The sequence below is a fragment of the Notechis scutatus genome, chromosome Z (assembly GCF_049901735.1).
Source record: "Notechis scutatus isolate UNSWTSFEM ecotype Mainland chromosome Z, rNotScu1.2, whole genome shotgun sequence".
NCBI classification, from domain to species: domain Eukaryota; kingdom Metazoa; phylum Chordata; class Lepidosauria; order Squamata; family Elapidae; genus Notechis; species Notechis scutatus.
Genome location: NC_142025.1, coordinates 110588368 through 110613981, shown reverse-complemented (window position 1 = coordinate 110613981; position 25614 = coordinate 110588368). Strand labels below are relative to the sequence as shown.

At 43.6% G+C, this 25614-nt stretch overlaps 1 protein-coding gene across 1 annotated transcript in view; it reads left to right on the top strand.

Moving 5' to 3' along the window:
- The window catches only part of CHD8 (chromodomain helicase DNA binding protein 8), an 87629-nt gene that overhangs the window by 27229 nt on the left and 34786 nt on the right, over positions 1–25614 (top strand). Inside the window, 15 exon segments of the mRNA XM_087945262.1 lie at positions 803–1186; positions 4260–4586; positions 4589–4635; positions 4751–4865; positions 6897–7091; positions 11516–11584; positions 12481–12536; positions 13587–13704; positions 13836–13919; positions 15555–15692; positions 16935–17056; positions 20262–20505; positions 22515–22691; positions 24192–24335; positions 24607–24862. Of these exon segments, the coding sequence (XP_087801388.1) occupies positions 803–1186; positions 4260–4586; positions 4589–4635; positions 4751–4865; positions 6897–7091; positions 11516–11584; positions 12481–12536; positions 13587–13704; positions 13836–13919; positions 15555–15692; positions 16935–17056; positions 20262–20505; positions 22515–22691; positions 24192–24335; positions 24607–24862 (2476 nt within the window).

Below are 25614 nucleotides of genomic sequence, written 5' to 3'. Positions count from 1 at the left end.
GGCCACAATTCTAAGGCAGTGGTTGTCAACATGGGGGGAATTCTAGGAGATTTGAGCGAGCCATTGTGGGAAGAGACAAGATCCCAAAAGTTTGTGTACATATCCTTGGGGGTGGGAGGGTAAGGACTGGCTGGTGTTTACAGCTGCAGGGCTTCCCTAGCTGGGCTGCTCAGTGAAAGCCTTTTGCTAAAGGCCAGGTTTCAAATTTGCTTTTTTTAAACGAAGACGATAAGTAATCTGTTCTTCGTGTTCCTGTGGCTTACGCAGCTAAGCTGGTGGCAGCTTTTTTTAAAGGATGCCTGTTATGTGTGCGTTTACGTGCACCTGTATATACAGTATAGTCTCCCACTTTTCTACGTATGGAATTTGCAGAAGTCCGGAGTATTTTTCTAGTTCTAGCTTGAGAGCAGTATTTACAGTGTGAGTGTGTATGTTTTTCTTTAGTTATTTATTTAGTTGGTCACCTGTCTCATAGGGGTGGCACTCAGGGCTTAAAACCAAACAAAAAAAGTTAAACCAGCAACCCCCATAATAAGCATATCTTTTTCTTTTTTAAAAAACCATTCCTAACTTACAGCAGAAGACAGAAAGATAAATATATAATCAGACAGCAAAGGTTGCTTAACCCTCCCAGCCCAAACGTATGGATGAGTATCTTGGCTCTGCTTATACCTTTGTTTTTGTGGGGTGGGTGTGGGATTCATTCTATATGTGCAGTGAAAAAATGCTGTGGTTGTATCTTTGCTGCCCAGGCACTGCAGCCTGTGAGAACTGACCACCTGTCCTCTTTTCTTCCTTTCAGGGTGAGTCCAAACGTATTACCTTGGTTCTCCAGCAACCCCCGACTGGCGGAAATGCCCCGGGACAGCGGCAAGTTGTTTTAGGCAGCTTGCCTGGCAAGATTGTCCTTCAAGGGAATCAGCTGGCCGCCCTAAGCCAGGCCAAAGGAGTGCCAGGGCAACCGGCCAAGGTGGTGACCATCCAGCTACAGGTTCAGCAGCCGGGACAGCAACAGCAATCCAGTGGCCAGCCGGGGACTCAGAAGATCCAGCTCTTGCAGCCAACCACGGCCGGCGCCTCCGGCCAGCAGGCCCCTTTGAGCGTACCAGCAGTCCAACAAGCCCAAGTGGTTGGGGGCTCAGGTCAGAGGGTGACGGTCCCAGTCAAAGTCGTGCTGCAGCCACAGGTAAGGGAGACAGTCCCTCCCATAAGTTGGGAGGAAGGCTTAAGCTCTGTTCTCTTTTGCCGATACAGTGAGAAAAACTAGGCCAGTGATTTTCTCTCCCCTCCAAATACCTTGACGTTCTTTGAAAAGAAAGTTGCTAGTCCACGTAGCCAAGGTGAGGTTGGTAAAAGCTGCCCTTCTGAAGAGGGGGATGAATAAATGGTTTCAATGGTGGAGACACTGAGGTTATTCATCATCCTCTTCCAAACCAGCTAAAGCTGAATAAATAACATATACGAGCTACAAAGGATCAGGATGATATGTTAAATTGAAGTTCAAAATAACTATTGATCAAGCCAAGACACTAAAGTCTACCACTGTTTTCCACCTTAGCTACTTTAAGATATCTGGACTTCAACTCCCAGAATTCTCCATGCTGGCTGGAGAATTCTGAGAGTTAAAGTTCAGATACCTTAAAGAAATCAAGATTGAGAAACACTGATCTAGTGAACTAAAATTTTGGGAGCATTTTCAGGGCTGCCATTCAGTACTAAATTGGCACCAGAAAAGGTGAACATAATTCAATGAAAGTTAGACTTGGACCATTTGTGGCAGCGTAACAATTCCAAGCTGATGGCGCATTTAGCTCCACCCTCCATCGCTTCTACTACAACATGATGAAAGCATTGTTGGAGAAACAAGGTTGGTTTGATTGATCTTAAGTCCTAAACATGGGGGGAGAAGAAAGTAAGTTTAATGTATGTGTGGAAATACCAAATTTGTATCTGATTTTTGGAAATCATAATTCTGCTATGTTGAGGCACCCAGTCTACATCCTATTTCCCACACTGGCAAAAAAAAAAAAGTGTCATCCTCTTTTTCTTGGTATAACAGAAATGTATTTGTTTGTTTGTTGTTATCTTGGTCTTTATTATTTTTACAAATACCTGAAGGTGGAAAACATATCCAACATACCTTCTTCCTCCTATTTTCCCCACAACAGCCCTATGAGGTGGGTTGAGCTGAGAGAGAGCAACTGGCCCAAAATCACCCAACCGGCTTTCATGCCTAAGGTGGGACTAGAACTCACCGTCTCCTGGTGATTGGCCCAAAGTCACCCAGCCAGCTTTTATGCTAAAGGAGGGACTAGAACTCACCATCTCCTGATGATTGGCCAAAGTCACTCAGCTGGCTTTCATGGCTAAATGCAGTATCCTGCCTTTTAACCTGTAAGTTTGATTGATTGAACAGCAATAGCCAATCACTGACTTTTCCTCTATGTACTCAGCTCCTTTGTCTTTTAAAGAGATTTGTGCCAGTTACAAATGAATATAGCCTTCATTGCCATGTTTGAGTATGAAAATACTGGTACACAGATCAGTGACTTGTGTCTGGTCTTTTTTCCTAAAGTAAACAAATGAGGTGGAAGGCCTAAGGAAAAATCATGAAATTGCAAAGGAGCTGAATAAATTGCTTCATTGCAAAGGATGCCAGTTGCATGGCCTGACCTTCCCAACAGACCAGCTGTAAGGAGATACATGTCAGAAACAAAATGTTATTGATTCCCCACTTCTGTTATTTTTACGAATAACTCAAGAAGGCAAACACATGCAGCATACTTTCCTCCTTCTTTCCCCACAACAACTCTGTGAGCTGAATTGGGCTGAAAGAGAGAGGGACTGGCCCAAGGTCACCCAGCTGTCACTGCAGTTGATAAGTTAGTCACCCACTGTTAAGTAATTCTGGCTTCCCCATTGACTTTGCTTGTCAGAAGGTCGCAAAAGGCAATCGTGAGACCTTAGGACAGGGCCCTTTAAACTTGCCAAGTTTGAAGACCCTTGCCTTAGGAAGCAGCAACAGTCATAAGTGTGAACCAGATGTCAAGTTGCTCTGAATTTTGATGACATGTTCATGGGGAGGCTGCAAAAATCGTGGCTGTGACAAATGGTCCCTAAGTCACTTTTTTCACTGCTATCGTAACTTTGAACGATCACTAAATGAACTCTTGTAAGTTGAGGACTACCTGTATAAGTCTAAATGCTATTGCTATTAGGATACATCGACTCCACGCAGTCTGTATTGGCTAGAGAAGAAAGGATCTATTTTCCTTTTCAGCCAGTATAGAAGTTTAGTGGTGGAATGGCTTTTCCTCACCTGCCATTCCTCCCTTCTGTTTCTGAAGTTCTACCGTACCCTCCTGAAGGGTAGGAGGAATAGGAATACAAATAGGAAGAGAAGAGAATAGCTGGAGTTGGAAGGGACCTTGGAGGTCTTCTAGTCCAACCCCCTGCTTAGGCAGGAAACCCTATACCATTTCAGAAAATGGTTGCCCAATCTTTTCTTAAAAACTTCAATTGTTTGAGCATTTACAATTTCTGGAGGAAAGTTGTTCCATTGACTAATTGTTCTAACTGTAATGAATTTTCTCCTTAGTTCTAGGTTGTTTCTCTCCTTGACTAGTTTCCACCCATTGTTTCTTGTCCTGCCGTCAGGTGCTTTGGAGAATAGCTTGACTCCCTCTTCTTTGTGGCAGCCCTTCAAATATTGGAAGACTGCTATCATATCACCCCCAGTGCTTCTTTTTATTAGACTAGACATACCCAGTTCCTGCAACCATTCTTCTTATATTTTAGCCTCCAGTCCTCTAATCTTTGTTGCTCTTCTCTGCATTCTTTCTGGAGCCTCAACATCTTTTTTACATCATGGCAACCAAAACCAGATGCAGTATTCCGTTGGTGGCCTCACCAAGGCATTATAAAGTGATATTCACACACTTCATGTGATCTTGATTCTGTCCCTCTGTTTATGCAGCCTAGAACCGTGTTGGCTTTTTTGGCAGCCGCAGCACACGGCTGGCTCCTATTTAAATGGTTGTCCACTAGGACTCCAAGATCCCTCTCACAGTTACTACTATTAAGCAAGGTACCAGCCTTTAGTAAGAGCCTTTAGGTCTTCAGTTTCAGGGGCCTCAGGCCTCCCTGTCTTCCCACTTTCAGGTGATGGGTTCTGTTCCATCTTCTGAATATAGCCTCATATCTGGAGTGAACCAGGATGATTCATGGAGGATGGCTTCTAACTCTATATCCCTCTGCAGGCCAGCTCGTCCCAAGGCAGCTCCTCGGGACTCTCAGTGGTAAAGGTGCTGAGCAGCAGCGAAGTGGCCGCCCTCCCATCTTCCAGCGGCACAACACGGAGTGGCTCAGACGAATCCCGCAAGCTGGAGCATCAAAAGAAGCAGGAGAAGGCCAACCGGATCGTGGCAGAGGCCATCGCTCGAGCCCGAGCCCGGGGCGAGCAGAACATCCCCCGGGTGCTGAACGAGGATGAGCTGCCCAGCGTTCGGCCAGAAGAGACAGGAGAACGCATAGCGGCGTCGGAAGGGCGGGGCGAGCGCATCCCCAAAGAGGACCGGCCACGCAAGGGCAGAGGCCAGGGGGATCCGGCAAGAGCAAAGGCCGAGGGAAACCCAGGTAAATAGCAGCAGAATTTTTTTATTTTTTTTTTGCAGTGGGGTGGTGGTGTTCTTCCTTTTCAAAGAAAGGAGATCCAGGTCATTTCCATTTGTGACTCTCTCCTTCTTCCCAGCACGATCACGCCAGTTGTGGGGAAGAAACGGAAACGGAACGCTTCTTCGGACAATTCAGATGCCGAGGTGATGCCAGCCCAGTCTCCGCGTGAGGAGGAAGAGGCCAGCATTCAGGTGAGCCCAGAGGGCAACCCTCACTGGGGAGGGGGTGGACTAGGTTAAGAGTATACAAACTGCTCTGTTGCCACTGTTTCCCAAGAGAAAAGGAGGCACGGTGACTCAGTGTTAAAGACACTGAGCTGGAAACCTGACTGCCGGGTTTGAGACCCGGTGCCACACGATGTGGTGAGCTCCCGTTCCTTTCCCCAGCTCCTGCCAACCAATGAATATGAAATTAAATAAATAGGTGCCACTTTGGAAGGAAGGGAACAGCGTACCTTGTGCCTCAATGTACGCTCATGCTGGCCACATGGCCACAGACAATGCTGGCTCCCTCGGCTATGAAATGAGAGGGAAGCATTGCCCCCACTGGACAGCAGAAACCTTACCCTTTCCCAAAAGAAAAAAGTCTCTGAGCTTGCTCTGCAAAGGTGCTCAGGTGATACTTCACATATATCTAGCCAAATAGTCGCTTTGCTTTGCTCCTTTCTCTCACCCATTCATTGATCAGGAGGGTTGCGAGAGCATCTGCTATTGCATTTTAGAGAGCAAGCAGAGCAAAGCGCTCCAAAATATGTTCACAACACCAACTGCCTTATTAAAACAGATTGCTTTGCTGAGATCTGGGAGATGAGCATGGATAAAAGAATTTGTTGGCTGCGATGGGGAAAATAAGATGGAGTGGTGCGGTAGCCTAGAAGTGGAGCTCTCGCCGCACAATCACGAGGCTGTGAATTTGATCCTAGGTAGAGGCAGATATTTCTCTCTCTGGACACACTGAGAATCTATCTGCTGAACAAAACTCTGCATTGGTGACAGGAAGGGCATCCCATCATTAAAACTCTGTTCCGTTCAGTTGCCCTGAATCCACCCTGCAAGAGATTATGGGGTCATTAAAAGAGGAGGAGGATGGGAAAAATAAAATGGGGAAGGAGTATCATGTATGATCACCATCTTGAGCTTCTTATAAAGTAATAAGGTGGAATAAAAATTAAATAAATAATGCCTCTTCATTAATATCCTTGCTTCAGACAAACTTTAAAAAATGACACATTTGCATGTGTACCAGAAAAAGAAACCTCCTTATTTTTTCCCTTAAGTTTTAAACAGGAGGTGAGCATATTCAAAGTCCAAAGAAAATGTTCAGGCCCTTTGTGGTGTGGTTCTTTTGAATAATAAACAAGACAAAAGGGTGGCAGCAGAGAATTAAGAAGAGGAACATTCATGTTTCAAAAGTCACCTAATACTGAGCATGACTTCTGTTCTTGCTCTATGAATACACACACACATATCCAGTCTCTTAAAAATGACCCAAAATATGGGTCTTAAGCTCTGGGAGCAGAGAAAATCTAAAGCAGAAGCAATGCTTTCATTAGGCCACAGACAATTTTACATGCCTTAATGGTTGCTAGAATTTGTGGTTCTTTATGTTGAAGACTTCTGCAGGTGGAACTTATTGTTCCAAAATGGGGAACTGAATCTGTGCTTGCTTCTTCTAAGATTTGGGGAAAAGTTTGACCTCTAATATGATCTCACCAACATTTAACTGATGGCATCCGATTGTCTTAACTGAATAACAGAGCTGGAAGGGACCTTGGAGGTCTTCTAGTCCAACCCCCTGCTCAGGCAGGAAACCCTATATCATTTCAGACAAATGGTTGTCTCTTCTTAAAAAATCCCAGGGTTGTTTTCCTTTTCTCCCATCTAAGAATTCAGTTAGTACAGATGTGGTTCATTTTTAAAAAATGGTATGTTTTCCTTAAAAGGAGTGGTGCGGTGGCCTAGAGGTGGAGCGTTCTCCTCACAATCAGGAGGCTGTGAGTTCAATCCTAGGTAGAGGCAGATATTTCTCTCCCTCGGCACATTGAGAATATATCTGCTGAACAAATTCCACATTGGCAACAGGAAGGGCATCCGGACATTAAACACTCTGCTAGCTCCATTCAGTTGCCCAGACTCCACCCCGCAAGGGATTATGGGATGGTTAAAAGTAGATGATGAAGATGCTATTTTCCTTAAACCATCTCCTCCTCTCCCCGCCTGTAGAAACGACGTTCAAACCGTCAGGTGAAGCGAAAGAAATACACAGAAGATCTGGACATCAAGATCACGGATGATGAAGATGACGAGGAGCTGGATGTGACCGGGCCCATTAAGACTGAACATCCCCCAGCTCCAGAACCGCCTGCTCCAGACCCCATCCCTGAAGGAGAGACATTGCCATCAATGCAGTTCTTTGTGGTAAGGGGCTTCCTTAGTCTGGAATGTCATTTCCGCATAATTTCCCACCCATCGAATGGTAGATCTACAACAGGGGTGTCAAAACTTGATTTCATTGAGGGCCGTATCAGGGTCGTGTTTGACCTCAGGGGGCCCCAGGTGCACGTGGCTGGGGTGGGCGTCGCCAGTTCGATGTCACTTGTGTCAGGGGCACTTGTGGTGGCCAAGTGTGAAGGCAGGACTTCCCTCAGATTCTCCCTCACTCTCATAATCTTCCTTTCTTCCTTCCTACCTACCTACCTTCCTTCCTTCCTTCCATCTTATATCCATGTTACTAACTTAATGGCTGCGGTGATTCACTTAACAACTTTGGCAAGAAAGGTCGTACCATAGGGCAAACTTAACTGTCTTGCTTAGCCTGGACACTTTGGGCTCAATTATGGCCGTAAGTTGAGGACTACCCTGTATGTGGACTTCCACTTTCCAGGGTTCACAGTTAAGGCCATGCTGCCTGCCAAATTCTGGGAATTGAAATCCCTCCTGTCTGGATAGCACCCAGAATGGTGAAGAACGCTTTTTTCTTTAAAAGCAAGAGGCATCTCCCCCCCAAATCTTCCTATTCAGGTTGTCCTCAATGTACAACCACAATTGAGCCAAAAAATTATGTTGCTAAATGAAAAATTCGTTAAATGAGTTTTGCCCCCTTTTTCTGAATTTTTTTGCCATGGTTGTAAAGGGAATCATTGCAGTGGTGAAATTAGAGACCCGGTTGTTAAGTGAATCAGCAGAAGTTGATCCCATGACCAAGGGACACTGCAGCCGTCATAAATGTCGAGCATCCAAATGTAAATCATGTGGACGGAATAGATGCTGTAACGGTCATAAGCCTGAAAAATGGTCATGTCACGTTTTTTCAGTGATGTTGTAACTTCGGGCGGTCACTAAATCATCTGTTGTAAGTTGAGGACTCTATTGAGATTTGATAAGGGACGTTCACTCGGGGATGGCAGTGCCTATGTTTTCCCTACTAGTCCTCCCAGATTTAATTCTTTGCATTTGTTGCTAAGAAAATGATTGCAACTCTCCGCTGCTAGACCAGTGTTGATGGTGCATAATTGGGATAGACTATGTTTGGTGGCCTTTTAGGTTACCTTTCGGTGTCCTCTTTTTTCCCCAGGGTCCTAAGTTTTGGGGACAGGATAAAGGAAAGGAAGTATTTTCGTACATGGTGCTTATATTCATAGAGGTCCCATTGCCTTGCAATGTGAGTCCCAAAGGTGCTTTTTTCAAGAGGCAACCGGACTTTCTGGTTTTCCTTTGAAGATGTTTCGCTTCTCATCCAAGAAGCTGCCTCAGCTCTGACTGGATAGTGAGGAAATGGAAGGATTTATACTCCTTACAGACAGCTGGTCATTTGCATCCTTTTTAGAGAGTCGTTGAGGCCACTTGGAGGTTTGTCTATGTCCAGATAAACCTCCAAGTGGCCTCAGTGGCTCTCTAAAAGGATGCAAATGACCAGCTGTCTGCAAGGAGTATAAATCCTTCCATTCCCCACCATCCAATCAGAGCTGAAGAAACTTCTTGGATGAGAAGCGAAATGTCTTCAAAGAAAAACCAGGAAGTGCAGTTGCCACTTGAAAAACAAAATGGCACCTTTGGGACAACCATGACCTGGATGACTAAGAATCTCCACAGACATTTATAGTGTGGGGTGTTTTGAATTGCTACTATTTAGACTAACTTTATTGTCACTTTGAATGTACACTAATCAGCATACATTAAAATGAAATTTCGTTGCCTACAGCTCTCAAAGGGTCACCACCTCCATAACACACTACATAAATGCGACAAAATAAATACAAAACTATGCATCTACCCACATATATTATTATGTGACACAGAAAAACAACACAGCCTAGTACGGACGTATATATATGTACATGAGAAAAATGAATTTTGCGAGTTTACCAGATAGATGGCATAGATGAGGGTGTCAAACTCAAGACCCGTGCGCCGAATCCAGCCCACAATATGGTCGGATCCAGCCCATGGGGCCGTCCTGGTCTACCCAATGCGAAGAGGAAAGATCAGGCCAGTGTAGCTTCAGCCTGGTGAAACGTATCAGCAGTTTGGGGAGTGGCATCAAGCTGGCCACGTCCATCCAGTCGCCCCCCCCTCCAAGGTCAACCACAGCCTGTCAGCTTTGGAAGCCATATTAGCACCAGACGCTTCCACACTGCCACATTCTTGAGTCTAGGAAAAAGGGAGGGGGGAACTTTCTTGGAGCGTATGTGGTTAGACATAATAGCATTCTTCCTCTAAGTCAAGGTCATGTTATTTCTGCACCTGGCTGAGGAGGAGTAGAGGGAATGTCTTAAGTTGGGACAGATGGTGTTGGGGGCATGTGATGCAATGAGGGGTACTGGGGGTGGATTTGTAATATTTTACTTATTTTTTTTTTTTTAATAAAAGTTTTATTGATTTTAACAACAAATAAAAACACATAAAACATAAAACATAACATAAGAACATCGTCATTCTTCATAAATTTACAGACAGTGTATCGGTTGGTTTATCACTCCTTTTTGTGCATCTATTTCATAGTCATCATAATAATTATGTTACATAATAACTCATATTATCAATCAACAATTATATATCCTAATATCCTTATTAAACATTTGACTATAATTTAACTAATTCATGCTTAAGCGAGATAACTATAATTTAGTTAATTTATAACAAATCGTAAAATCATACCAAATCTATCTTAATATAATATTCTAAAAATATTATCCAAACCAAAATATATATATATATTCTATTATTATATTGTTTTATCTAACCATTGATAAAAAAGATCCCAAACTTCATAGAATTGTTTATCTTCTTGTTCTCTAATTTCAAATGTCAATGTACTCATTTCAGCACATTCCAGTATTTTCTTAATAATTTCTTCCTCTAATGGTATTTTCTCACTCTTCCAATTTCTAGCAAATACAATCCTAGCCGCTGTTAACACATTTACAATCAAATACTTTAAGTTTTTATTAAATGTATCAGGTAAGATTCCCAATAGAAAAATCTCTGGTTTCAAATCTATATGTTTTTTATCATTTCTTCCAACCATATGCGAATTCTAGTCCAGTATTTCCTGGCCTCCTCACAAGTCCACCACATATGGTAATATGAGCCAGGGATCTGATGACATTTCCAACACTTTTCGGTTTATTCTTGAACATTCTTGCTATTCTTGTCGGGGAAATGCCACCTGTAAAACATCTTATACAAATTTTCTTTATATGCTACTGACATTGTCATTTTATAATTTTTGAGACCACAATTTTTGCCATTTTCTAAATCAATCCCATATCCAAAGTTCTTCCCCCAAGCAATCATTGTTTCTTTGACTTGTTCTTCCTCTAATTTAATTTCCAACAAATAACTATATAGTTTTTTTAATCACTTTTCATCAGCACCTGTCAAAATCCCATCTAAATCAGTCAATTTATCATAAAATCCTTCTGTTTTAGAATCTTTAAGATACCTTGAGTGTATTTAGCATATGAAAACCAATTCATCTTTATATCTTGTTCTTCTAGCTTTTGCATCGTTTTAAGTTCACCCTTTTCATCCAGTATTTCCCCATATCTAACTGTTTGTTCCTTCTTATAAATTATGGGATAGGAAAAAGCTTCAATAGTTGATAACCAAACTGGAATTTTCAAATAACATTGTTTCTTAATTTTCTCCCAATTCAACCATAACGATTCCGTATATAGTGCCTTCTGAAATAACCCTGCGATTTAGTTCCCTTATACCATAAAAAAGCATGCCAACCCAATAATAAATCATGTCCTTCCAATGCCAATAATCTAGACTTTCTTAACGTTATCCATTCTTTAACCCACATTAAATTTGCAGCTTGATAATACAACTCCCAATTAGGAAGGCCAAATCCTCCTCTAATTCTAGCATCCTGTAAAAGTTTTAATTCTCGCTTTCTTACCTTGCCATATTATTGAAGGGAAAACCAGAACTTTCAGATTAGGGATTTCCCAGCTGTGCCAGTTTACTACTCTAATAAAAGGAACATTTGAGAAGATGTCTGTAGCTTGATTTATTTTTTGGACTTGAGGTTTTTCGGAACACTGGCAAAGCCCTGATGTGGCCCTCAATGAAGTTGAGTTTGACACCCCTGGCATAGATGGAACAAAGCTATTACACAATCTGGTATTTATGGCTTCAAGTAGCTCTCAAACGAGAATGTTTGGGGTTGAGGACTTTGACAGGTTCTTCCCTCATTTTTGGGGGTGGTGGTGGTGGCACTTGGCACGTCCCCGACACATCTGAATCAAAGGCTAGGCAGGATGGTCCTAAAAGTGCCTTTATTAAGACCTCTCTTTAACTATCCCTTCTTTCTTTCCCACCCCTTCTGCCCGAAGGAAAACCCAAGTGAAGAGGATGCTGCCATCGTAGACAAGGTCCTGTCCATGCGCGTGGTGAAGAAGGAGGTGAGAACCTTTGCTCTGCTGCCAAGGCTGAGTGACTTGTGGCTTTCCAGCTGCCCTTGCCCTGCTTTATTGTAAGGATTCACTTTTCAAGATGGTGGGTGGGCAGGGAAGGGTCCAAAGCCATACAGAGTCCATTCAGCTCGTTTTGTCCAGGCTCTTCTTATCCTGATGTTGTAAGACAGGTGGGTAGATGGTTAGGCCAGATAAGGTCAATCAATCAGAATAGAGCTGGAAGGGTTCTTGGAGATCTTCTAGTGCAACACACACACAAACACACACACACACACACACACACACACACACACACACACACCTCGCTCAAGCAAGAAACCCTATACCATTTTATTTCCAGCAGTGAAGCATTTATGACTTTTGGAGGCAAGCTGTTCCACTGGTTAATTGTCCTCGGTGTAAAGACTTCTCCAATTTAATTTAATTTAATTTAAGATGAATGAAGAAACAGAGGGAGGTGCAGCTGGATGGAAGGGCAAACAAAGGGATAGATAGCCAACCTTTCACAGATTGATTGACTGATTGATTTGGCTTGTTTGTTGCTCATCTCGCCCAGAGGTGACTATGAGTGGCTTACAAATATTAAAAGCCAATAAAGCATTTAAGCAACAAACAAAGATGAATGAATGGACAGAGTGAGTGGGGGATGGATGGACAGGCAGCCAAAGGGTTAGCCAGCCAACTTTTCATGTATTTACTTACTTACTTACTTACTTACTTACTTACTTAACTTATTTGACTTGTTTGTCACTCATCCCACCCAGAGGTAACTCTGGTTGACTTACAAACATTAAAACCTGATAAAACACTGAAGCAACGAACAATCATTGACATAGTAATAATTGGATTCTCTGATTTTGTTGGTTTCTTTCCTCCATCGGCAGCTACCCAATGGGCAATTCACAGAAGCGGAAGAATTCTTTGTGAAATACAAAAACTAGTAAGTATGCCCACCCGCTTTCCACTTACAAACCCCCCCGAGCTGTTTAATAAGAAGGGGTGAAACGCAGATCTCCATCTGTGTTGTAGGGAAAGGATCCTTCTGTATCCTGAAACACTTAATGGAATACTTGGATTGACCCAGTTTGGGAAAAGAACAACGTTCTGGAGCGAGATTGCTCTTAGGTTTGAACTGTGGGATCCTTGGTACTCTCTGAAATAGTTTTTTTTTTTTTGCAGTTGTTCCATTACCCAAGTAGGTAATATCAGTATTGATGTTACAGAGTACAGGCAATCCTCGAATTAGGACCACAATGGAGCCCCAAATTCACCTTGCTAAGGGAAACATTTGTTAAGTGAGTTTTGTCCCATTTTACGACCTTCCTTGCCACAGTTGTTCAGTGAATCATTTCTTCTTCTTGTGCCCTATCCATCATTGGATGTTGGCAATCCTATTTTTATCAACAGCTGCATGAAAAAGTGCAGCTGAGTTTTGTCCAAACTGGTCCCTTAGATTTGGAAGCCCTGATATTCTTCTTCTGCTTGGACCTCGTCTGCCTTCAATCTTTCCCTGGAGGATTAAGTGAAGTAGGCCATATTTTTCCAGATGTCGCATCTCATGTCCAAAATATTCTAACTTTTTTGGTTTTGAATCATGGTAGTTGTTGAATTAGTAAGATGGCTTCCTTTGCTTGACAGAAGGTTGCAAAAGGGGATCATCAGGACACTGCGACTGTCATAAACATGAACCAGTGTCCAAACCTCTGAATTTTGATTGTGACACATAGGGATGCTGCAATCATCATAAGTATGGAAAGATCACTTTTTTCAGAGATGTCATAACTTTGTAACTAAATGAACTGTTGTAAGTCGAGGACTACCTGTATTTACATAATTGATGATGTACATAGTTGGGTAATGAAACGCCTGCAAGAAAACCACCAAGCTCAAAAGAGTGCCAAGGATCCCACCTATTCCCATTGATCCAGTGCTTTCTTCTGGATGTCCAGCATTTGCACTACCCTTCTCTTTCCTTTTCTCCCCAACTCAGCTCTTACTTGCACTGTGAATGGGCCACCATTGCTCAACTGGAGAAGGACAAGAGGATCCACCAGAAGCTCAAACGGTTTAAGACCAAAATGGCTCAGATGAGGCACTTCTTCCATGAGGTACCCATGATGATAGAAACCTAAGCAGACTCTGGAGGCCGAATTGCTCAGCTGGCCAGTGGCTTGTTTAATTCCAGTTGCTTATACTCCTGCAGGAGTCAACACCACCTTACACTATCCTGTCTCTTTAGGATGAGGAGCCTTTCAACCCAGACTACGTGGAAGTTGACCGCATCCTGGATGAATCGCACAGCATTGACAAGGACAACGGGGAGGTGTGTTGGTACTTTTCAGATCAATTGACAGGGTGGAACACGCAAAAAGCAGTGCTTTACAGCCCTCTCAAAGCGGTTTACAGAGTGGGTGTATTGCCCCCAGCAATCTGGGTCCTCGTTTTACCGACCTCGGAAGGATGGAAGGCTGAGTCAACTTTGAACCGACCAGGATCGAATTCCTGGCAGTCAGTAGAGTTACCCTGCAATACTGCATTCTAACCATGCGCCACGGCTCTTCAATAAGATAACTTAAATACCGGCTGCCTGATGAGCAGGCAGTAGCTACCTAAGAACTTCAGAAGAACCATGCTGGATCCAGGGGTGGGCTTCAAAAATTTTAGCAAGGGATTCTCTGCCCGGTTGCTGGGTGGGTGTGGCCATGGTGGGTGTGGTCTAGTTGGCCTCCTGCACCACAGCAAGGGGGGGCGTTTTGGCTCTCCCTGGGCTCCAGAGGCTTGCTTTGATCGTCGGGAGAGTGAAAACGGCTTTCCCGGGCTCCGAAGGCTCTCTGGAAGCCTGAAATGGGCCCATTTCCGGCCTTCTCAAACTTCCGGGAGGCCCATTTTTCACCCTCCCCAAGCCTCCGCATGCACCCTGCGCTTACCTGCATCCAAAACGGGCCGCATGGGGACTCTTGGGAGGGGCGGGGTGGGCGGGGCCAGCCAGGAGTGGGATTTGGGGGATTCTCCGAACTGCATAGAATCTTAGCTAGGGGGCTGTCCCGAACCCCTGCGAACCCCCACCAGCCCACCCCTGGCTGGCATTTGGAGTCACACAGTGGCCAGCACTTTGAAAGCTTATGAACCTAAAAACCAGAGGACAAAGCGTCTGTTTCTGGCAATCACATATGCGGGTCTGCCATCATAAGATTCGAGAGGTAACAAACAGCCGGCTAATATTGGTAGCCACTGATAGCTGCCTGCTTAAAATCCAAGCACGATTTGCAGCCCCTGAGCAGAGGGTCATTTGTGTGCAGTTTCCCAGGGCTTCCTCACCCTTCTGAGGCAACCTGGGCTTCTTTCCTGCTGCCTCTCTGCTCAGGAACTAAAAATCCTCCCCGCTAAAATCCAAACAAGATTTTCTGATCCTGAGCAAAGAGACACACATGCTTAGCCTGCGTGTAGGACCTCTCTCATCCTCCTGAAACAACCCCACACTCCTTATCTTACTGCACTAATTCTCTGCTCTCTGGATTTTGGCTTCCGCTCATCTCTGGGGTCTGGCGTGGTGCAGTAATTAAATCTTCAGACGTCTTTTCTGGCCTTGAAGCTGTCCATGTTTTTGTTATATTTAACTTGTTTTGAACTTGAGGTTTTTGTTGCCTTTAAGATTGGACTTCTGTGAGCTATTCCATTTATGGTAGTTTGAGAGAAAAGCCATTTGAACAAATGAATAAACAATTCTAATGCTGTATTTGATTCTTTCTCTCTTCCCTCACCCCCTTCCCCCTCCTCTCTCTTTCGCCCCCTCTTTCTTTCTCTCCCCTCTCTCCCCCCTCTTTCTCCCTCTCTCTTGCTCCTTCTCTCTCCCCCTTCCCTGTCTCTCTTCCCTCTCTCCCCCTTCTCTTCCCTTCCCCCTTTCTCTCCCCCACTTCCCTCTCTCCTTCTCTCTCTTCTCCCCCCGCTTCTCCTGCAGCCGGTGATCTATTATCTGGTAAAGTGGTGTTCGCTCCCTTATGAAGACAGTACATGGGAACTGAAAGAAGATGTAGACGAAGGAAAGGTCCAAGAGTTCAAACGCATCCAGTCCAGGCACCCTGAGCTCAAACGGGTGGTGAGTGGCAACTTATTCCCTACACTCTAAAGTCCTGGCCTTATCTGTCGTGCTAACTTAGCCTTCTGGTTTTGTCCACTAATATTCTGGAACAGTGTCTGTGTTTGGATACCTACTCCTTCTCATGTGCAGCCAGATTTCTGGCTCTCCTTGGTACTGAAAAAAAACCCCACCTTAATTGATCTCTGATACCTTCTCATTATTGCAGGACAGGGAGGAAAACAAAACAAAAGTCCATTGCAGATATAATAGGCATTTTTTGTTAGTAGTAATAGTACTAGTAGTCTCTCCAGGCTTTAAATGAGTGGATTCTAGTCCCCCCTTAGCCATGAAAGCCGGGCGGGTGAGTTCTAGTCCTGCCCTAGGCGTGAAAGCTGGCTGTGTGATTTGGGCTAATCACCAGGAGACTGTGAGTTCTAGTCCTGCCTTAAGTATGAAATCCAGCTGGGTGACTTTGGGTCTTTCACTCTTGGAGACTAACTCATCTCCCAGTGTTTTGGGGGAAATAAAAGGAGGAAGGTGTGTTGGATATATTTGCCATCTTAGATTTTATAGGGGGAAAAAAGAGACAGGGAGGGAGGGAGGGAGGGAGAGAGAGAGAAGGAAAAAGTAGAGGAAGGGGAAAAAGAAAAATGAAAGAGGAAAAAGAAAGGAAGGAAGAAGATGGGGAGGGAGGAAGTAAAATGAAAAAAGATGAAAAGAAAAAGAAACAACAGGAAAGAGAAGGAAAGCGGAGAGGGAGGGGAAAGAAAAATGAACGAAAAAGAGAAAGAAAATAAAAGGAAGGAAAGCAGGAAGGAAAGAAAGAAGGATGGAGAGAGAGGGGGGAAACAAAAATGAAAGAAAGGAAGGAAGAAGAGAAAGAAAAGAAAAGAAAGAAAGAAAGAAAGAAAGAAAGAAAAATCTGAGAAGTTGGCAGACAGCACATATCACGATGCAAAGCTCCTTATGTAGTTTGCCAAAGGTAAAACATCTTTGTTTCATACAGTAACATCAAAAGAACAGGTAGCATTGATATTACCAGTGTCTGATGGGAGACAAAACAAGAAGAAAAAAGAAATTTGCAGGGGCTGAATTTGTTTCATAAAGAGGGTAGCTTGCAGAAATACTGACCCAAATGAATGAAAGGTAAGCTTAACCACAGAATCAGAAATAATCTTCCAGTGGCATTCAGCGAGTTCGACAAAACCTTTCCCTCCTTGTTACATCTTTGGCACCTAATAGCAAACATTTATTCCTTAGGCTCGACCCCAGGCAGGTTCCTGGAAAAAGCTGGAACTTTCCCACGAATACAAGAACGGCAATCAGTTGCGTGAATATCAGCTGGAGGGTGTAAACTGGTTGCTTTTCAACTGGTACAATAGGTGAGGCTACAGGCAGGAAAGCCCAGAAGAGAAATGCAGGTTGGTTAGGGGATTTTGTTCTCAAGTGGAAAATCATGCTTTCCGATGTCAGTTGTGAAGGCTGGGATTTCTACAGATGGCCAGGAGCTGTGTGTTCTGATCTAGGCTTCACAAAATCACAAAGCAGGCTCCTTGTCCCGACAAAACCCCTTTTTATTAGGCTAATGTGAATTCCTATCATTCACATCCAGCAAAGTCCCGGCAAACAGTCTTTCTTTCAAAGGTGAATTACAACCACAGACCTTACCAGGCTTGGACAGCTGCCAGGCCAATAGCAACGCCATACAAGAAAATACTTGGCAAGGAGTTTCTGAGAGCCATGAATAAATCTTCACTCTAATTAAACGAACTGATTGTCTCCTGAAAACCCCATTCCCCTTTCATTCTTCTTTATTCCCTAGGGGAGGGGCTGTTCACGGTCCACCTGTGCCTTTACTCCCGAGTTGATCCTTGTTCCTTAACTGTTCCCTTCTCCTGACAGCTCTGCACATGCACACATCGGGATAGGCTTCAGCTGTTCTTCTACCCCACTGATCTCAGATTCCGAAGGCTGCTGATAACTGTCAGATGGCCCTGGAACCATCTCTGCCTCGGATGCAGAGCACTCAGCAGAGTCTTCCCCAGACTCCAGGACTGGCCCATGTTCTTCCCCAAGCTCCTCACTGTCCAAGTCTGCCGCCAGCTCCACTGGCCGGTCACAACACTGTGGTGGTCCACTGGTTAGAATGCAGTATTGCAAGTTAACTCTGCCCACTGCCAGAAGTTCGATCCTAACCAGCTCAATGTTGACTCAGCCTTCCATCCTTCCAAGATTGGTAAAATGAGGACCCATGTTGTTGGGGGCAATACGCTGACTCTGTCAACCAATTAGAGAGGGCTTCAAAGCACTGTGAAGTGGTGCATAAGTCTTAAGTGCTATTGCTATTGCTACCCACTCCAGTCCCATTATTTTGAGCGGTGGTTTTTCCAAAACCGATGGTAGAGAATTCTTAATCGTACCAGGAGCACCATCTAACCCAAGGGTGTCAAACTCCAGGTCTGCAAGTCAGATCTGGCCCATAAAGTGCTTAGATCTGGCCAGCAGTACCACCCTGGAAACAACAAAGGGCCAGCCTGCAATGCTTCTGCCAGTGAAAATGGAGCTCGGGAAGGCCACGTGAGCGCTCATGCCACCCCGACATGAGTGGCCTTGAGCTGACCACACCCACCCTGGCAATGCCCCTTCTCCTCCCAAGGTCAAACACAACCCTGATGCAGCCCTCAATAAAAAATGAGTTTGATACTCCTGATCTAACCTATAGAAAAGTTTGCCAGTGGGATGGTTTTAAGAATACATTGGGCAAGTTGGCTATAAAAGTTGTGCTTAACAGTTGTTTCTGTAAAATTTTTAGTTATTTCTAGCCTCTGCTTCAAGCCTGGATGGTTTACCACATCTGGTCTTTTGGCTGTCCCTGTCCGGCCTGCATGAATTGCTTTTATTTTAAAGACTATTGCTTTTTTTCCCTTCACCAATTTACATATGTGCGTGTGTGCATGCTAGACCACAATAGTCCCATAGGTGTCTCATGTAGCTACTGGGGAAAAAATAGCTCACCTCTGGTCTACATGTTCCTAACCTCTCTGTTGTCTATACAGATTCTCAGTCATCTAGATCCTGGTTGTGTCAAAAGTGCTTTTTCAAAAGGCAACTGGACTTAGTTTTTCCTTGAGGAAGAAAAAGAAGAAAACATTTTGCTTCTCATCCAAGAAGCTTCATCCGTCTTGTCTATGGAAATTCTCAGTCATGCAGGTCATGGTTGTCCCATGCTTTTTTTCAAAAGGCAATTGCACTTTCTGGGCTTTTTTTTTTTTTTAAAGACGTTTCACTTCATATCCAGGAAGCTTATTCAGCTCTCGGCTTCTTGGATGAGAAGCGAAATGTCTTCAAAGAAAAACCAGAAAGTCCAGTTGCCTCTTGAAAAAAAGCACCTTTCGGACTTCATCAGTTGTGTGTTCAGGCTTCTTGGATGAGAAGCAAAACATTTTCTTCTTCCTCACGGAAAACCAGTCTAGTTGCCTTTTGGAAAAACACCTTTGAGACTAAAAGAGTCCAAGGAGATTTGAGATTTTGGCAGACATCACCATACTTGCAGCTTTTTCACTCCCTTGAGGGCTAGAAGAAAAGTTTTTGGGGTGGAGAATTACCTTCCAAAATTCTGTGTTTCATGTAATAAATGCAGAACAGTGCAGTTACCTGTAAATACTATCTTCAGATATTGTGTATGACAAACTTCACAAGTTTCAAGCAGTATGGTCAGGAATTATGATAGGCCTGATTTAAAATTTCTGTTTGGAAATAAATCCCATAGAATTCAGTGACAGTTGCTTCCTCCTTATCATCCCATCAGTGCTTTTCAAAAGGCAAACTGGATTTTCTTGGTTGCTTTTTTCCCCCTTGAAGATGTTTTACTTCTCATCCAAGAAACTTCTTCCGTTCTTTAAAACTGAAGAACCGAAGAAGCTTCTTGAAGAAGAGAAACGTTTTCAAGAGAACGAAAAAAAACCCACAAAGTCCAGTTGCCTTTTGAATATTATATGATATGGGATTTATTTGATCAATGGAAAAATAAATATGGAAGTTAGAAATTAAAGAAGACTAGCACAAAATAGTAAACGTGATAAGAATTAAAAATGTTAAGGTGGGGAATGTTATAAGAATTAGATATATGATGCAGATTAATATTAAGTAAGAATAGAGCAGAGGTCTCCAAACTTGGCAACTTTAAGATTTGTGGACCAAGCAAGCTGGAGAATTCTGCGAGTTGAAGTCCACAAGTCTTAAAGTTGCCAAGTTTGGGGACCTCTGGAATAGAGTATTAAAGCTAAGCAATGAATATGTATAAACTATAATGGTTATTGCACAAGATTTATATCCAGATGACACACTATTCAAATGAAAGATGGAATGTTTGTATAAATAAAATAAAAAAGTACAGAAGAAAAGAAAAGCACCTTTGGGGCAACCATGATCTGATTTGAGAATCTCCAAAGATATTCCTCCTTAATAAATATATTTCAGGGGTGCAGCCTGAGTCATTCCACAGTAAATTGACTTGCGCATACAATGTTTTGGTGCAAAAGTGTGTCTCTACCCACTTCCAACCGTATCTTCCCTCCCCCTCCACAGGCAAAATTGCATCCTGGCCGACGAAATGGGGTTGGGTAAAACCATCCAATCCATCGCCTTCTTGGAGGAAGTGTATAACGTGGGAATCCGGGGGCCCTTCCTGGTCATCGCCCCTCTGTCCACCATCACCAACTGGGAGCGGGAATTCAACACCTGGACCGAGATGAACACCATTGTGTACCATGGCAGCCTGGCCTCCCGCCAGATGATTCAACAATATGAGATGTACTGTAAGGACTCCCGGGTAGGTAAATGGGGAAAGACATTTTCTTTTGGGGGAGGGACAAACCGTAAAGGAGCGCAGAGGGCTTTTGGTTGAGATGAGAGGAGGAGGCTGCAATATGAAGACAATCTTCAACATGCAACAGTTCACTTAGTGACCGTTTGAAGTTACAACGGCATCAGAAAAAAGCAACTTGTGACCATTTTTTACAGTTACAACCTTCCCAGAATCCCCCACGTGGTCAAAATTCAACTGGTTCGCCTTTATGATGGTTGCAGTGTCCCAGGGTTCACGCGATTCTCCCTTTTTTGTGACCTTCTGACATGCAAAGTCTGAAGCAGTAGCCAGATTCGCTTAACAAACCGGGTTACTAACTTTTCTGACAGTGAGAACAATGAACCAATGGAACAGAAGTTGCCCTTGGATGTTGTGGGAGCTCCATCTCTTGAGACCTTCAAGAAGAGATTGGACTGCCATTTGTCAGAAATGGTGTAGGGTCTCCCGCTTGGATGGGGGGAGGGTGGACTAGATGACCTATAAGGTCCCTTCCAACTCTGATGATCAGTTAGATCTGATCCATAGCAGCAATTCACTTCACAAACGTGGCCGTGAAAAAGTTGTTAAAACGGGACAAATAACTGATGTCTCGCTTCGCAACATTAAATTTTGGGCTCGGTGGTGGACGTACGTCGAGGTGTTGAGGTAGTTCTTGACGTATGATCACATTTGAGACCAGAATTTCTGCCCTCAAGCGTGTTGGTTGGTTAAGCGAGCCGTGCCCAGTTTTACGACTTTTTTTGTTTTTGTTTTTTGTCCATGGCTGTTAAGAAAATCACTGCAGTTTGTTAAGGGAATCGTGTTAAGGTCATTAAGTGAGTCTGGCTTCCCCTTTGTCTTTGCTTGATGGAAGTCAGCCAAGAAGGTCACAGATGGTGATCACATGATCCCAGGGACACCACAGCCTGTTCCCAAGCACCCAAGCCTGTTCCCAAGCACCCCAATTTTGATCACCTGACCATGGGGATGCTGGGTGGTTTTGCAGGCATGAGGACAGGTGGCAAGTTGCTTTTTTCTATGCCATTGTCACTGAATGGCCACTGAACAAGTGGTCATAAGTCAAGGATTACCCGTAGTGATGAAAAAATGGATTCGGGCAAATAGGCTGTATCGCTTGTTCTTCCCACCTATTTATGGGGAAATGCCTGAGGTAAATGTCAGGGCATAAAGAAATTCTGCATTTCCTCTAGAAAGCAACAGAGCAATTATGGTTAAGAGTGGAGATTTTGTCGAGGGGGATTTTTATTTTTTATTTGCTCTTCATTAAATTTTATTTTTGTTACATAAAATACAGAAGAAGAAGAAGAAGAAGAAGAAATAGGAAATTAAGGGAAGGAAAGGGATCAGGGAAAAGGGAGTGTGAGATACAAGGAAGAAGAGAAAAAGAAAGAAAAAGAAGCATTGACTTCTAACTTAGCACAAGTACAAGATAAACACATCCCCAACTTTTTGCTTTTAAATATTATATCTAAAAAAACTAGCCATTCCTATAACACCAAATCTTTCAAACAACAAAACTAAGGTCAAAGTTTTATTTATTTTTTCTTCACAACTACAAATTCCAGAAGTGGTATCCAAATAGAATCATATTTTCCTCTTCGAATAAAATAATCAATTTAACCATTCCTGTTTTATCTTCCTTGCTATGGAAATAATGTCTATTTTTCTTATTTGCACCTAGTAATCTTTGTGATTACTTGTGATTTTGTAGAGTTTTTGGTGGATTTTGTCGCCACCTCAGCAGGGCTGGATGATCTTGTCTGGGCTTTAAAGCTAAGCAGGATCAAACATGGTTAATATTTGGGGAGGGAGCCCCTCCCCCCAAAATAACTCCAAGATTGTAGTTTGTTCTGGAAAATGATACCCCAGAAGAAGACGGTGACCAACCTCTTCCAAATTTTGCCTAGAAAACTGCTTTGCCAATGACGTTCCCGGAAATCGAGTTTTTATTTCTTGCTTCTGCTTCCCAACAGGGTCGTCTGATCCCAGGGGCCTACAAGTTTGATGCCCTGATCACCACCTTTGAGATGATCCTGTCGGACTGCCCCGAGCTGAGGGAGATCGAGTGGCGCTGTGTGATCATCGATGAAGCTCACCGCCTGAAGAACCGCAACTGCAAACTGCTGGACAGCCTCAAGCATATGGACCTGGTAGGACCCCCAAGCCTTCTTCTGTCCTGCTTGGGAAATATGTTTATGGGTACCCTGCTGGATTTGCTGCTTTGGAGGTGTCTGTTGAGTAGTGCCTCCAGGATTGAGATGTCTCACTGTGGAGATAGGAAATATAGAATAACAGAGTTGGAAGGGACCTTGGAGGTCTTCTGCTTAGACAGGAAACCCTATACCCGTGATGGTGAACCTATGGCATGCATGCTACAAGTGGCACGCAGAGTCATTTGTGCCTGCACGCCAGCCGGCAAACTTACGTCACTGCGCATGCACGCGCCTCAGGTGATTTTTCAGTTGGTTTCAGGTCTTTTTCTGCTTCCCAGAGGCTTGGAAAAAAGCCTCTGCAAGGCTTTTCAGGGCAAAGAGGCCCATTTCGTCACTTCCTGTAAATCAGCTGTGAGGTGCAGTGCAGGTAAGAGGGTGGCGTGGGGGGAGGACTGCACGCGCATGCGTGGGGGGCGCGCATTGCATTCTGGGTGCTGGCACACGAGTGCGCGTGCGCTAATGCATGCACAATTTTTGGCACAGGAGCCCAAAAAGATTAGCCACCACTGCCTTATACCGTTTCAGACAAGTTGCTCAGTCTATTCTTAAAAACTTCCAGTGTTGAAGCATTCACTACTTCTGGAGGCAAATTATTTCCACTGATTAATTGTTCTAACTGTCAGGTGTTTCAGAAATTAGGATTTGCCTGAGACCCAAACCCAAAGTTCTGATGGTTTGTGCCCCCACCCCACCCCCAAGGCGCATGATCATATTTTGGGCTCTCAGCCAAAGTTATATTTGCAGCATTTTTCTGAAAATCTGCAGTTGCTTCCAGTTTTCAGTAGAAATGTGTTCCTAGCGAACAGTGGCTTCCCACTTAAGATTGGTGCGTTGGCTTAATGACCACAGCATTCACACCTACGCCTTCCGCAAAAATACGTCATAAAATCGGCTCATTCATAACTCTACGGAATCCCAAAGGTGCTTTTTTTCCAAGAGGCAACTGGACTTTCTGGTATTTCTTTGAAGATGTTTTGCTTCTCATCCAAGAAGCTTCTTCAATTCTGACTGGATGGTGGGAAATTCGCTCAGAGCTGAAGAAGCTTCTTGGATGAGGAGCAAAACGTCTTCAAAGAAAAACCAGAAAGCCCAGTTGCCTCTTGGAAAAACAGCACCTTTGGGACAACCATGACTCGGATGACTGAGAATCTCCATGGACAACTCTACGGAATGTAATCCAGGAGAGAACCAACTTAGAAATAAGGGGAAATTAGTTAGAACACTTAAATCAGTGGAATGATTTGCCTCCAGACATTGTAGCTGCTCCATCACTGGAGGTTTTTAAGAAGAGATTGCACAATTGCAATGTACTCCTGCTTGAGCAGAGGGTTGACTAGAAGACCTCGAAGGTCCCTTCCAGCTCTGGTATTCTGTTCTTCTAGGGTACTGTGATGCCCTAATCTGTCTTGATGTCTCTTCCATCTTCCTCCCTTATAGGAACACAAAGTGTTGTTGACTGGCACCCCTCTCCAGAACACCGTGGAAGAACTATTCAGCCTCCTGCACTTCCTTGAACCCTCCCAATTCCCCTCTGAATCAGAGTTCCTCAAGGACTTCGGGGACCTCAAAACTGAGGAGCAGGTAAAAAAAAAGGAGCTGTTGGATGTTGTCACTTTTTTCTCTTTCTGAACCGCCCATTTCTGCTGCTTCTAGCTTTTTGTCTGGCTAATTTTCTCTATTATCTACATTCTCAAACTTCTGCAGTGTATATGAAAAGCAGGTAAACCATCTTCAAGAGAAGATCATTCCTCGTCTGTCTTAAGAAGACAATGCTACTGACAAAACTAGTTTATTCTTAGTAGCTTGATCCACCTCAAGATGGCACTAACCACTGCTCTCTTCTGCCCTACAGGTGCAGAAACTGCAGGCGATCCTGAAGCCCATGATGCTCCGGCGGTTGAAGGAGGATGTTGAGAAGAATTTGGCCCCCAAGCAGGAAACTATCATTGAAGTAGAGCTGACCAACATCCAGAAGAAGTACTACCGGGCCATCCTAGAGAAGAACTTCAACTTCCTTTCCAAGGGAGCAGGGCACAGCAACATGCCCAACCTTCTCAATACCATGATGGAGCTACGCAAGTGTTGCAATCACCCCTACCTCATCAATGGTAAGTGTGAGGAAGTGAATGAAGGCTTTTTGGGAATTGACCTGCCTAGAATGGAAATTTGGACAGATAATAGAATGGAACGGAACGGAATAGGATTAGGATATAGAATAGGATTAGGATTAGGATTAGGATTAGAATAGAATAAAATACAATACAATGCAGAATACAATGCAGAATAGAAGAAAATGCAGAAGAGAAGAAAAGAATGCAGAAGAGAATAGAATGCAGAAGAGGAGAGTGCATAATAGAATAGAATTGCATTGAATTGAATTGAATTAATTTTTTAATTGGCCATGTTTAATTTGGCACACAAGGAATTTGTCTCTGATGCATAAGCTCTCAGTTTACATACAAACAACAAAGTGATAAGTCATAAATCATAGTTAAAATCATTAATCATAAATTACAAATAAGTGATAAATCATTAGGTACTAATAGGAGAAAGTAGAAAAGATAAGAATAGCACTACAGCCCACTCACTACATGGTTAAGTGTCTTTAGGCCTTAAGACAGTGCAGAAACAATTAGGTGTTCAATTAGATCTAAAGAAAGCTGCTCTTTGCAAAATACAGGTAATTATCAATTTATGGTTGATCATTTAGCAACCATATAAACTTTTAACATATTCCCAAAAAGTCCTGGATTCAAAGTTCAGATTGGTTGTGTTGGTTCCTCAACTTATGACTGTCATGACATATAATGGAAAATCCAGGATCCCTTAAGGTCATAAGTCAAGGACCAACTGTAAACTC